Source organism: Centropristis striata, chromosome 17, assembly GCF_030273125.1.
Source record: "Centropristis striata isolate RG_2023a ecotype Rhode Island chromosome 17, C.striata_1.0, whole genome shotgun sequence".
Lineage (NCBI taxonomy): Eukaryota > Metazoa > Chordata > Actinopteri > Perciformes > Serranidae > Centropristis > Centropristis striata.
Window position 1 is genome coordinate 18,895,078 of NC_081533.1, and position 12,477 is coordinate 18,907,554.

At 36.1% G+C, this 12,477-nt stretch overlaps 1 protein-coding gene across 1 annotated transcript; it reads left to right on the forward strand.

Moving 5' to 3' along the window:
• Positions 1–1,016: 1,016 nt before the first annotated feature.
• Positions 1,017–9,950, forward strand: mfsd8 (major facilitator superfamily domain containing 8). The gene is made up of 12 exons (XM_059355455.1): positions 1,017–1,410; positions 2,157–2,239; positions 2,729–2,772; positions 3,107–3,347; positions 3,511–3,624; positions 3,724–3,868; positions 4,284–4,342; positions 5,323–5,431; positions 5,530–5,664; positions 5,755–5,858; positions 7,897–8,123; positions 8,757–9,950. Exons 1-12 carry the CDS (start codon positions 1,352–1,354, stop codon positions 8,961–8,963), a joined length of 1,527 nt encoding a protein of 508 aa, XP_059211438.1. The 5' UTR covers positions 1,017–1,351; the 3' UTR covers positions 8,964–9,950.
• Positions 9,951–12,477: the final 2,527 nt, after the last annotated feature.

Here is a 12,477-nt window from a genome sequence, read left to right on the forward strand (position 1 = left end):
ATTCGTTCTAAAAAAAGTTCTGAAATGTCATGTTTCCCTCAGGATGAATAGTAATTTTGATGCTCCTCTGATTGTACCTCTAACGCCATCGTCAGGTCAGAGGTATTTTTATTCTAACAGGTTTATGACTAAATACTATCCTGTTTGGTGCTATTAAGCAAATATAAGCATGCTAGAAAGTAGAAGTTTCGAGTAGCTTCAGTGTCAACATGTCACAAAATGTCCCCAATAACCATTAAAATGACTAAAGGATAAGTACTAATATAGGAAAGTTTTACAGTTTTAATCTGGTTTACCCAGGCTGTATTATAATAATACAATCATGAAATGTCCTTCAAGCAACACAGTTCCCTTAAGACAAAAAATATAGCACATTTGCTATATTCAAGTTTTTATGCATTCAACTGGGGAAACTAGAAACGTAAAACAGGCAAACAAAACAAACAAAAAAGCCCACTAACGGCTTTGCCGATCAAAGTCCGCAAATTTAGTGTGCGGGGGTGGATCAGTGACAACTGCATGTTTTATTTATTGTCCCAACAGGATAAGGTTCAAGAATACAGAAGGCAAATTCATAAATACATGCACACACATCTTTGAAATCAGGGAGACTACTAGGGCATTTTGTCCTTCTTATTCTGTAAAATGTTGTGCTGAATGCAGTTGATTTTCCACCTGTCCAAACTGTTTACTCGGATAATGTTAAACACAGATATTCCAAATGTGGTCAATGTTTATGTGTTTTTTTATTTCTCACGTGACAGCGCTGCGTCAACATAAGGGACCGGATGTTATGAGATATTGACTTCAAAATAAGTGCATACAACCGGCCGCAGTTGAAAATAAATAGTTTGAAGGTCTCAAAACTGCTCAATTTGCATATGAGCAAATATTTTGAATTGTTTGAATAATCTACAAATAGCCATATGTGAATTAAACCTAAATGTCACTTTACTTCAATTCTGATTCACCTTGTTTTGAAATGTTTAACCGGAAGTTGTCATTTTAATTCGGTTTTGAGTAGTGCAGTTGTCAAGTTAGCTGTTTCTATCAGAGTTAGTTAGCGTTTGTGTGTCGTACTCTGGTTTAATCGCTTCACCGTTTGTTGAAAAGTACTCCACTCTACATTATGGCTGGTATTAGTTAGGCTAAGAATGTACATTTTCCGTTCGGGTTGCTAACATCAGCTGACAGAGCAGGCTTTCCAGAGCTTTTCGTAAGAGTTGTATGTAAGTGTTAGCTGTGCAGTTCACTGACCCTCGGCTACATGGCGACTTAGCAACACTGTTTCACATCTCCAAAGGCCGGAGAAGCGTCATCATTTTGCGGGTTTGTGTTTTTTTAAGCAAACATGTCTCAGCTTGCTGACTCTGACGAAAACACCCCGTTGCTCAGGGATGATGCAAGCAGGTGAGTGCAGAGTTCAATGGCTGTGACCTGAAGGTAGCCAGTGTTACCTGAGGTGAGGTGAACGTTCAGCAGGGAGCTCTGCAAGTGCACTAATGTTACTAACCTTATCGTCTCCCTGTTAAAATAATCGCCTAACTCATTTTTTTCAAGTTTTGCAGGAAACACAAAAACCTTCACCAAAAGTGTAACATATGACATTGATTTATTGATCATTTCACTCATAAGGATGCAACAAAGGATGGCTATTGGCATAGTAATAACACTGTGTGAAAATTATGTAACTTAAGAGAAATAAATGACTTAGGCAATTTTTGAACATGCCTTTGTGACTTAAGCAATATTAGTGTCAACAATAAAACACTGATAAACTAAACTGATAATTAAACAATCTCCCTCTAGCTCTTTTTTTTGCTGGGTTCTTATCTGATGCCTATGAATGTGGCAAATTGTCAAAAAGTGATGATCTTAAAGGGGTAAAATCACATGATCTGATCAACTGAGGATGGAGGAGATTTTACCATAGGTGGCTGGCTTCATGAGGAGATGATTTAGGCAACAAAACAAAAAAATCACAAAAAATAACTTAGGCGATTACTTTAACACTGTGACGTTATATTATACGTCAGCCATGCATAACGTAAACCACTTGGGCAAAAATGTTTTATTGTTGTTTTGGGAGGGCTGTCATGTTGAATCTTTCTGGCTAACCTCAAGTCACCTGTGCTGTCTTGTCGTCTTGTGTGCAGTGATGACTCCCAAGATGAAGATTACAAGACTCGGTGGAGGTCTATCCGAGTCATGTACTTCACCATGTTTCTCAGCAGTGTAGGTGAGGATGCCCTCGAGTAACAGGGATTTTGGACTCTTAAACATGTAAAATGTAGAGAGCCAGTTGTAGAGACACTATCTCACCATGCAAAGGTGATTAATAATGAATGAGAACGTCTGACTTGGCTGTTGATCACGGATTGGGTCTGTGCCGATAAGATAAGATAAGATAAACCTTTATTACTCCCATGAGGAAATTGCACATGATAGCAGAAAGAAGGATCTGTATAAACAATATCAGTGTGTAGAATAACCAACAATAAAGATTAAGACACATCCATCCAGGCAGGGATGCAGTCATAAGCACATTTTAATCCTAACCATCTATACAAAGTACCCCAAACAGTGGCATCTTATACGAGTCATTTTAGTAATAAGTACTGTCACTATGAATATGATCCGTGTTTTGTTTCGTATGATATGAATCACATCACAGTGTTTAGGATGTTTAACAGCAGGTGAATCATCTGTGTTTTATGTGCTCTTTAAGGTTTCACTATTGTCATCACATCCCTGTGGCCCTATTTGCAAAAGGTATGTTACTGTATGGCTTCTTCATTTCTTTGTAAAAGATTGTTGACTGATTCTGCAGATGAAGAGAAATTGTTTCAATTTAAAAATGAAAGAGGAAGTGAAAGGAAGCTCCAAAGAACACTTTGGGGACTTCATTTGAGATTTAACAGAAGTAAAAATGAGAAAGAATGCTAATTTGAATGCTAGGTCACATTCTAGTTATGCACTAAATGTTACTGCTTGCATCAATAATGGGACAATTTATCTGTCATCATACCGACATACTTAGTGCAGGGTTTTCTGGAGAACATGCTCATGTTTTCACATATTTTGTTTTTGGTTATGTTCCTTAAAGGTTGATTGTGGTGCCAACGCCAGCTTTTTGGGATGGGTGGTGGCAGCCTACAGTCTGGGCCAGATGTTGGCTTCACCCATTTTTGGCCTTTGGTCCAACCACCGGCCGCGCAGGGAGCCATTGGTGTGTTCCATCCTCATCAACCTGTCGGCCAACATCTACTACGCCTACGCATACCTGCCCGCAAGCAGTAACAAGTTCCACATCCTGGTGTCCAGAGCCTTCGTGGGCTTTGGAGCAGGTGATTTGTGAAGGATATGTTTAATAAATGTCCACATACCTGTCTTTTAATAACTGTCCTGCTCATTTAATGCCATCACATTTGATTTGCTCATAAACTGTACATATGGCTCAGCACTACCACCAGCTAACCCCTAACACTAGTTTTGGTCTGTTTACGGCAGGAAATGTTGCAGTGGTGAGGTCCTATGTGGCTGGAGCTACATCACTGAAGGAGAGGACCAATGCTATGGCAAACATGAGTGCCTGTCAGGCCCTGGGCTTCATCCTGGGACCAGGTAAAGATTGCTATATTTTGTTCATATTATGTAAAACAACAACAAAAGTATTGTTTGTTTGTTTGTTTGTTTGTTTTAACACTTGCATGTCTTTGTTAGCTCTGCAGGCTGGCCTTTCATTCATCGGAGAGAATGGAGTCACAGTAAAGGTGATAGACCTACAGCTCAACATGTACACAGCTCCGGCTTTACTGGCTGCACTGTTTGGCGTCATCAACATCCTGCTGGTTATTTTAGTGCTGAGGTGAGGCTTTCCCTGCATATATATATATATATATATATATATGTATGTATGTATGTATATATATGTATGTATGTATGTATATATATGTATGTATGTATGTATATGTATATATATATATATATATATATGTATGTATGTATATACATATATGTACATATATATACATACATACATACATACATACATATATACATGTATATATATGTGTGTATATATGTATATATGTATATGTGTGTGTGTGTGTATATATGTATATATATATGTATATATATAAGTGTGTGTGTGTGTGTGTGTGTATGGGTGTTTATAAATTTGAACTCACCAAATTAAGAACCCATTACGCTTCTTTCAGTACAATACTGTGTTTCTTCTCATTTAAATTGGCTAAAATGTTTGTTGGGCTTCTTTTCTACAGAGAACACCGTGTTGATGACCATGGAAGATGCATTCGAGCCATCAACTATTCATCAGAAGGTATTTATTGACATATTCCCTTTTATTTTATTACCAAATTTTAATTAATGTTGTGATAGAGTACAAATAAAGGAAAAGGGCTCAACCAAATGTCGTTATTTGGTTTTATGTTTTTGAATGAAGCTTTAAATATCTATTGTCATATTGTATCACATCATCACGCTAAAAAGTAATATTATCTTTGAACAAAATACTACATTTTGAATAAAGTGATTAATCGGATTAAGTAAGTTTGTCTTTTTTTTAATATAAAATCAACTTTCTTTATTAAATATACAGTAGGTGCTGGTATGTGTGTTTCTCTTTGTTTGCAACACATGCAGTGAAAATGTTTTTGAAAGGCTAAATGCCAAAAATATCTATTGAAGTATAGGATTTGTTAGATAAAGAATGGTGTGAATTTTGGAAATGATAACTTCAATCTTTTTCCAATAAATTTAGCTTTTCAGACTTTAAAAGTCTCTGGGGGAGTTGAAACATCTTATGTAGCAACTAAAAATATGAGTGTAGCCTAATCTTTACCTAAAACTGTGGAGAAATTCCAGGTTTAAACAGAATGAATAGTCATGCAAAAAACTATGAAAAAACTTTGGATTCTTCAGTCCAGCTCTAGAAAGAGGAAGCTGTCAGCAGATCCCTGGTGAAGTGATTTACAGAAGTGATAATAAATAAACACTGCGTGATATTACAAGGAAAGAGATCATGTTACAAGGCGTTTGCTACTAGGACCTTGAGAATTACAGAGTCGTGATGAGAAAGTCAATTTTCAATACTTTAAGTTGTCATTGCAGGATAAGAAGAATAAGAAGGATAATAAGAAGAAGATTACTTTATTAATCCCACAATGGGGAAATTCAACCTCTGCATTTAACCCATCCTTTTTTTACACACAAGTGAACACACCATGCAAGGAGCAGTGGGCAGCACATTACTGCGCCAGGATGTTGATTTTTTAAATCATATTCCTCTGTGTCCTGTAGATCAAGATGACATTAGTGAAGAAAGTGAAGAGAGCATTGACCAAGTAGCCGTGCTGACTTCCAACATCCTCTTCTTCATCGTCATGTTCATCTTTGCCGTCTTTGAGACGTATGTATATTATTACAGGTTCCTGAGGCTGAGATAAATGCTTTTTACCCCTTCCTCTCTATACTTGGTTGTGTACAGTTTATATATTTACTTTCCAGAATTGCCACCCCTTTGTCCATGGACATGTTCGCTTGGACAAGGAAAGAAGCTGTGTTATACAACGGCATCATCATCTGCGGTATTGGATTTGAATCCATATTGGTGTTTCTAGTTGTAAAAGTGGCATCACAAAGGTACCCTCCCTCATGCATAATGGATTAGACCAAATATGTTTCAGCGTCAGACATTCTTCTTGATTAACCACATTCATTTTTTCCTTTCAGGTTCGGGGATCGCCCTGTGTTGCTAGCAGGCTTGGCCATTATATTCTGTGGTTTCTTTATTCTGCTTCCATGGGGGAATCATTACCCTAAAATCCAGTGGGCAGGTATGCACTGCTTTAATTTCACATATTAACTTTATTTCCAATTTTGACTAAGTAAAGAGATAGTTTACACACAGTCTAAAACATAAAAAAGTACTTTATTTTTGAAAATGTTCCCTTTTTCCAATGTCAAAAACGAACATACAACAGTACAAAGAGAAAATTAATAATAATAATAAGGATAAAAAAACAAAACAAAAACACCTGCGAGTTAATTAAAAGAGTACATGTACAAATCAGTCTACACAGCAACTATAATGTCAGTGAGTAAGGTAATAAGTCAGAAATAGGATCCCTGGAGCCTCTATGAAGACCCAATACACAAGGTAGAAAACTTTAAAATTGTTATGAATAGAACAAAACTTGTTTTTGAATCAAATACAATAACTTTGGGTGGGCAGCGGACAGGGTATAATGAATTTCTTTCATGTATAGGCAGGAAACCATGTCATTTAACCATTAACTCTTTTTGCTATGACCATGCTAAACATGAGAGCTTGTTGTAAAGTTTAACCCTTTATCAGGCAAAGCGCTATATTTGGTAACTTCAGGTAATATTTCGAGAAAAAAGTTGCAAATTTACTAGATTAAAGTGGCAGATTTTTTGAGATTTAAAGTGGCAAATCTGTGCGAAAAAAGTCGCAGATTTATGAGAAAAAAGTGGGAAAAAAGCAACTTTTTTCTCCCAGATTCACCACTTTAACCCTTAATAGGGCACTCATTGAAATACTTGCAAATTCCAAATTTCAACCCTAGAGAATATTGGAGGATATTACATACAGCCAGAATGTGTAAAAAAAAGTGGCAAATCTACGAGAAAAAAATGTGAAGACTTATGAGATTTAAAGTGGTGAATCTTTTTCTCGTAAATCTGCAACTTTTTTTGCGCAGATTTGCCACTTTAATCTAGTAAATTTGCAACTTTTTTCTTGAAATATTACCTGAAGTTACCAAATATAGTTCTTTGCCTGATAAAGGGTTAAGGGCGAGTCATCCAGTAGGTGGAGCAGCCCAATGTTGCCAAGATGCCATCTGGGATTAGCTTCCTTATATTGAGCTGTACAGATAGATTGCAAAAATGTTTTTAACATTTTTGAAAATTGGAGTTGTAGTATGCACTAGAGATGGGGGGAAAATGGATACAGCATAGTAACACGATATTTTGTGTGGCAGTATTATATCCATTTATGGCCTCCAAGTATCGATATTTAGCGTTCCAGCGGCCGTCACTATTTTCGCCGTGTTTTTTTTTTTTTCCCGGAGGCCGTAGCGGGCTCACTTCTACTGGAGATACTGCTCTCATATGAAACTAGAAGATCTAAGGAATCTATAGGCACCATCCTGCCACCGTGGATCAGGATATCGTGTCGGGAAGTTTGTCGAAATAAGCTACACAGCAGTGAAGCTTAAAGTTGAGAAAAGTTTTATAAAATGCTGCAGTTGTTGTTGTCCATACATGTTTGATATCAGTTCAGTTTGACTGACTTTTGACTTTGTTGGTCAGTCTGTGGGTTTGAAAATTTCTCTTATTTGACAAAACTATTCTTGATTGGATTTCATTTTGAGGACACAAAATGCAATTAAACACTTAAATCGCAATATATTGTATCGCACTACACATCATATCGCAAAATGCTTAAAATCGCAATAATATTGTATCAGGATAAAATCCTACCGTGGGGCCTTTGGTGATTCCCACGTCCCTGATTTCGAGAAGCAGGCAGTAATAATGCTAAAAGCTAAAGCTCTGAAGCAGAATGTATTGTAGCTACATCAAAAAAAATCACAATCAGTTTAAGAGCAGGCCATATTTTGCGTACACTACTTTACGGTCTGCTTTTTTAACAGAATAATACTGTACTTGGCTCTGATTATTTGAGACTTTAAGCAAATTTTGAATGTCCTGGTGTGGGAACATTAGTGTATTTGTGTGGTGTGTAGTGGCTGAGAGTTTATTATACTAAATAAATGCTGAAAAGAAGCATTCTGGCTAAGAATTCAAGCATTCAGATCCTGCTTTTCTTTTCAAAAAAACTTTCAGACCTCAAAAACAACTCCTTGTTGAGTCGGATCTCTGAAGCCGTGGTAGCCTCGAACAGCTCTGTGGAGCCGACTGGCTGCCCGTATGAACAGACATGGTGCCAGTATACTCCTGCCATCCATCTGGCCCAGTACATCTCATCTGACATCCTCATCGGGGTTGGATACCCAGCATGCAACGTGATGTCTTACACACTGTATTCCAAAATCCTGGGACCCAAACCTCAGGTAAGACTCATGTAGTGCAGGGATTCCCAAAGTGTGGTGCGTGGACCCCCGGGGGTGCGTGAGCTGCTGCTAGGGGGTGCGCGAGATGAAAAATGTAATGGCGGTCTGATAATTACACAATTGCATTTTTCCCCCCACACGAAGACAAAGACATGTAAATAAACATTTCCTTTGTAAAATGTAAAATCAAAAACTGTAATATTAATTAATAAATAAATAAATAAAATAAATGCAGGCTATTCAAAATGCACTTCATCTTAAAATGAAGTGTAGAAGAAGTTATCTTCTTCCATTTTTCCAGCCTGTATTTTGATGACGGGTTGTTTAGCTCCACGCTCATTTAAACTTGCCGCATTGTTGTGATGGTGATTATTTTATTATATGTGTGTTCTGGTCATTTGAGCATGATTAAACATGCCGCCTTTAATATGGCTATAAAAAAGCTTATTGCATTTTGTTTTTTTTGAAGGTGTGGGGGATTGGTGGTGCGTCAACACAGTTTGGACATAGAAGGGGGTGTTCGGCTAAAAAAGTTTGGGAACCGCTGCTGTAGGATAATAGAATGAAATGACAATATTAAAATCATGCATCTTTTGAGAGTCCAGAGTGGATGTTTCCGGTTGTTTCCTGCAGGGCGTGTACATGGGCTGGTTGACAGCCTCTGGCAGCGGGGCGCGGACATTGGGCCCAGTCTTTGTTTCTCAGGTCTACACCATCCTGGGACCCCGCTGGGCCTTCAGCCTCATCTGTGTCATGGTGGTGGGAGCCATCGTCCTCCTCAGCAGTGTTTACCAAAGACTCATTGCTTTTTCCGTGCGACATGGAAGGACTGTAGAGTAACAAGTGAAGGTTCCCACTGGAGATTCTTAAAGGTTATTCAGGTTATAATGAAGGCTCTTTGTTGCTTTTGCTTACGTTAAAATGTGGCAACTGAGAGTTTGTGACTCAGGGTTGACCTTTGAACTCGAAGAGATAAGGCCAGGTTATTTCTCATGACTTAACCAAAGATGGCTGCTACGCAAGTTCAAAGGGAGCGAGATGTGCAGCTGAGGTTTCACTCAGTTGTTGTGAAAGAAGCCATGTGATGCCTTTTCATAATCATGTGTGGCATCGCCTTGTGTGAGGTGGGTCCATGATATCAGCCATTTTTGTAGTTTTAAATCGATGAGTTACTGAACGCACAAGTTTTATGTAATTGCATCGTTGGTCTTAAAGGCAAATTCATTTTAACATTTTTAATACCCAGAAAACTTCAGCAAAGCCTTTGTAAGACCAGAAGAGGTTCTCAGAATGTCTTTGCATTCAATTTTAATATTAAATTGTGAAGTGTGCGGTCATAGAGACTTTGCATAGGAAGAAACATAACCTAATCAAGGGTTCTTAAAAAAATAAATGCTATTGTTTGATATTTTGCTTTTAACAACATGAAATGTGCTATCTACTGAATTATGCTTGATTTATTGGATGTGGCATTCCCTATACTTTATGTACTGACTAAACACCTTCAAAATTGTATTTTGCTGTTTTAAATGGAGAAAATGGTTTTACTGTGCAATAATTGTTGTCGTGCAAGAAATGTAGAGAGAACCAAACATCACACAGGGGTTTGAATGAAAAATTGCCAGTGAAGTGTTTCCACATTTAACTATTCTCCTCTAAAGGAATATGTGAATGATATTTTCCTATTTCCGTTAGTGGCTCCACAGTGGTTGTTTATAAACTAAAAGTTGTTGTCCAACTGAAATCATTCACAAAGTGATGTGTGATGAATGTGTGGGTGCTTATGATTTACTGAGTGACGCATTAAAGGATTCGTATGATTTTAAATGGTCAGTGTCACTTTTCTGTTCAATTTAATTGGGACTGGTATAGCAATGTCCACGATGCAAGATGATCTAGTGTTTAGGACCTTACTGATCCTCAGAGTCAAAAATATACCACCATGAGAGAAATGCATAAACACAAGAAAAACAGTGAAGAGCTACTCACATGAAAAATGTTTTAAATTAAATATTTTAAAGGTATATACATGCAAAAGATATTAGCCTAGTGGCTTGTTAGTTTTACCAATGTGGAAGTAATGTGTAATTACTTACACAGGGGGTTACCTGTATCATTACGTTTGGTTTTCAATGCAAAAAATATTTAATAACAATTATATAGTTTATATAATAATTTTACTACATGTTACATTTTGTATTTTGTGAAGATTTCTCTCTAAGTTCTGAAGCATTTAAATTATTCTTAAGAGCTTAGTCATATTGTTTATTGCTGACACAAAGTGAATTTACTTTCATTTTCTTTTATTATTAAAGTATGCTGGTGGTTGAAATTATTGTTAGATGTGTTTAACAACAGTAAAATAAATACTTTTAATTAAAAAATAATATTTGAATAATTATAAGTAAGATTTAATTGTGGTTACATTTTGTATAAACAGTCATGGAAAACATTTTTAGACTATTGTTTTCTTTAGTTTCTTGTTCATTTTAATGCCTGGTACAACTAAAGGAACATTTGTTTGGACAAATATAATGATGACAACAAAAATAGCTTAAAAGATTTGATTTTAAGAGCTGATATCCAGCCACTTTTCATGGTTTACTTGATAATGACCAAAATCATTAACAAGAAAACAATGGAGAATGTCTAGATATCAGCTCTTAAATTAAACTCTTAAGAGCTATTTTTGTTGTTATCATGTTTGTCCAAATAAATGTTCCTTTAGTTGTACCAGGCATTAAAATGAACAAGAAATTGAAGCAAACAAGGGTGGTCTAATATTTTTTTCCATTACTGTACTTAAAGATTTTAAATGTTGATCCATGTTTTGAAGCATTTAAAAATGCCTGTAAAATCTTTGTCTTTAGGCTTGATTAAACCTGATTGAAGTGACTTCAATTAAATGCATTTTATTTTAATATTAAAGTATCCTGGTTGTAATTATTATTTAAAAAATAGAAGAGTAATTAAATGGAAAAGAATAAAGCAAAAACAAATAAATAAATAATAAAATAAATAGACGCAAGATTACATGTTAAAGACATTAAAGGCAGTGCATATGTTGGCGGTCTTCACAGCTTTTTTGTTTTGTAGACAGGAGAGAGTTGAGATATACTGTTCAAACTCTGACTTCAACTAAAAGACATTTGGTTTTTTACTTTAAAATTTACATTTGTGTATGTGGTATTTGGCAAAAGGAAAAATTAAATTTATAAGAAAATATGCATCATCATCCTTTTTTTTTATCAAAACAGCCAAATATGACATATTTATAATGCAAAGTAAAACCAGTGAAAATATTTCTGTTAACAACAAAGGAGGCATTGTCCTTAAAAAACCTTAAAATTTATGTAGCAGTTTGAATGACACTTCCTTAGTTGTATTAGTTAAAATAAACTTTTGGGGTACCGTGAGCTTTATTTATTTATTTTTTATTCACAATAACTATTTACAATATATACAGTATTTGCCAGGGGGTTACAGAAAGAAAAACACACACAAAATCAGACAAACATCAATTCCAAAACAGAGATCCAAAATAAAGACAGGGTAAGAAACAGAGACAAAACAAAATAAAAATAAAAATAAATAAAAAACATGATGTATGATTCATCAATCCATAAAGTATTTGTCCAAAACAAAGTCAGTTTTCAGAGCCTTCTTGCTCTTAAGTACTTTAATAGAAGTGCAGTATTGCTCCAGTTCCTGTAGAAAGTGAACAAAACTGGGTTTGGAGTCAGCCCATTTCTTCTTATGTATGTGAAACTTCCCTAAAAACAGAAGTAGCTGTACAAAAAAACCCAAGTCCTTTTCCCTTGGATTTTCTTCAAAACAAACAATAATGTCTTTTTCCTTAAAGTGGATTGCTTGTCCAGTTTTCCTGTTGACAAAATTTTGCACATCCTTCCGAAATATTCAAGCATATACACAAGGGATGGGCAACTGGAGGCCCGGGGGCCGCATACAGCCCGCACCCTCACTTGAGTGGCCCTGAGTAAATGCATACAATGCATTTGAGCATGAAATCTTAAAAGTGCAGTGTAAAAATGCACAAAATTACTTCTTGCAATTAATGTTGGTCTGCTGTTCTTGCACTGAAAAAGAAAAATCACGGTAAGTGGTTATTTTTGATTTGCTTCAAACCTTCTGTATTCCTATTCATACTGTTATACATGCATTTGAGCATGAAATATGTTAAGTTACTGCACTGTAAACATATTTAAAATTGCAGTTTCATCATATCTGGTTAAGTGCACGGTCCTATTTGTGGCCCTGTGGTAGTGTCCATTAAAAATTGTAGCCCCCTCCAACATTTAAGTTGCCCATCCCTGATATACACAGTCATAAAACA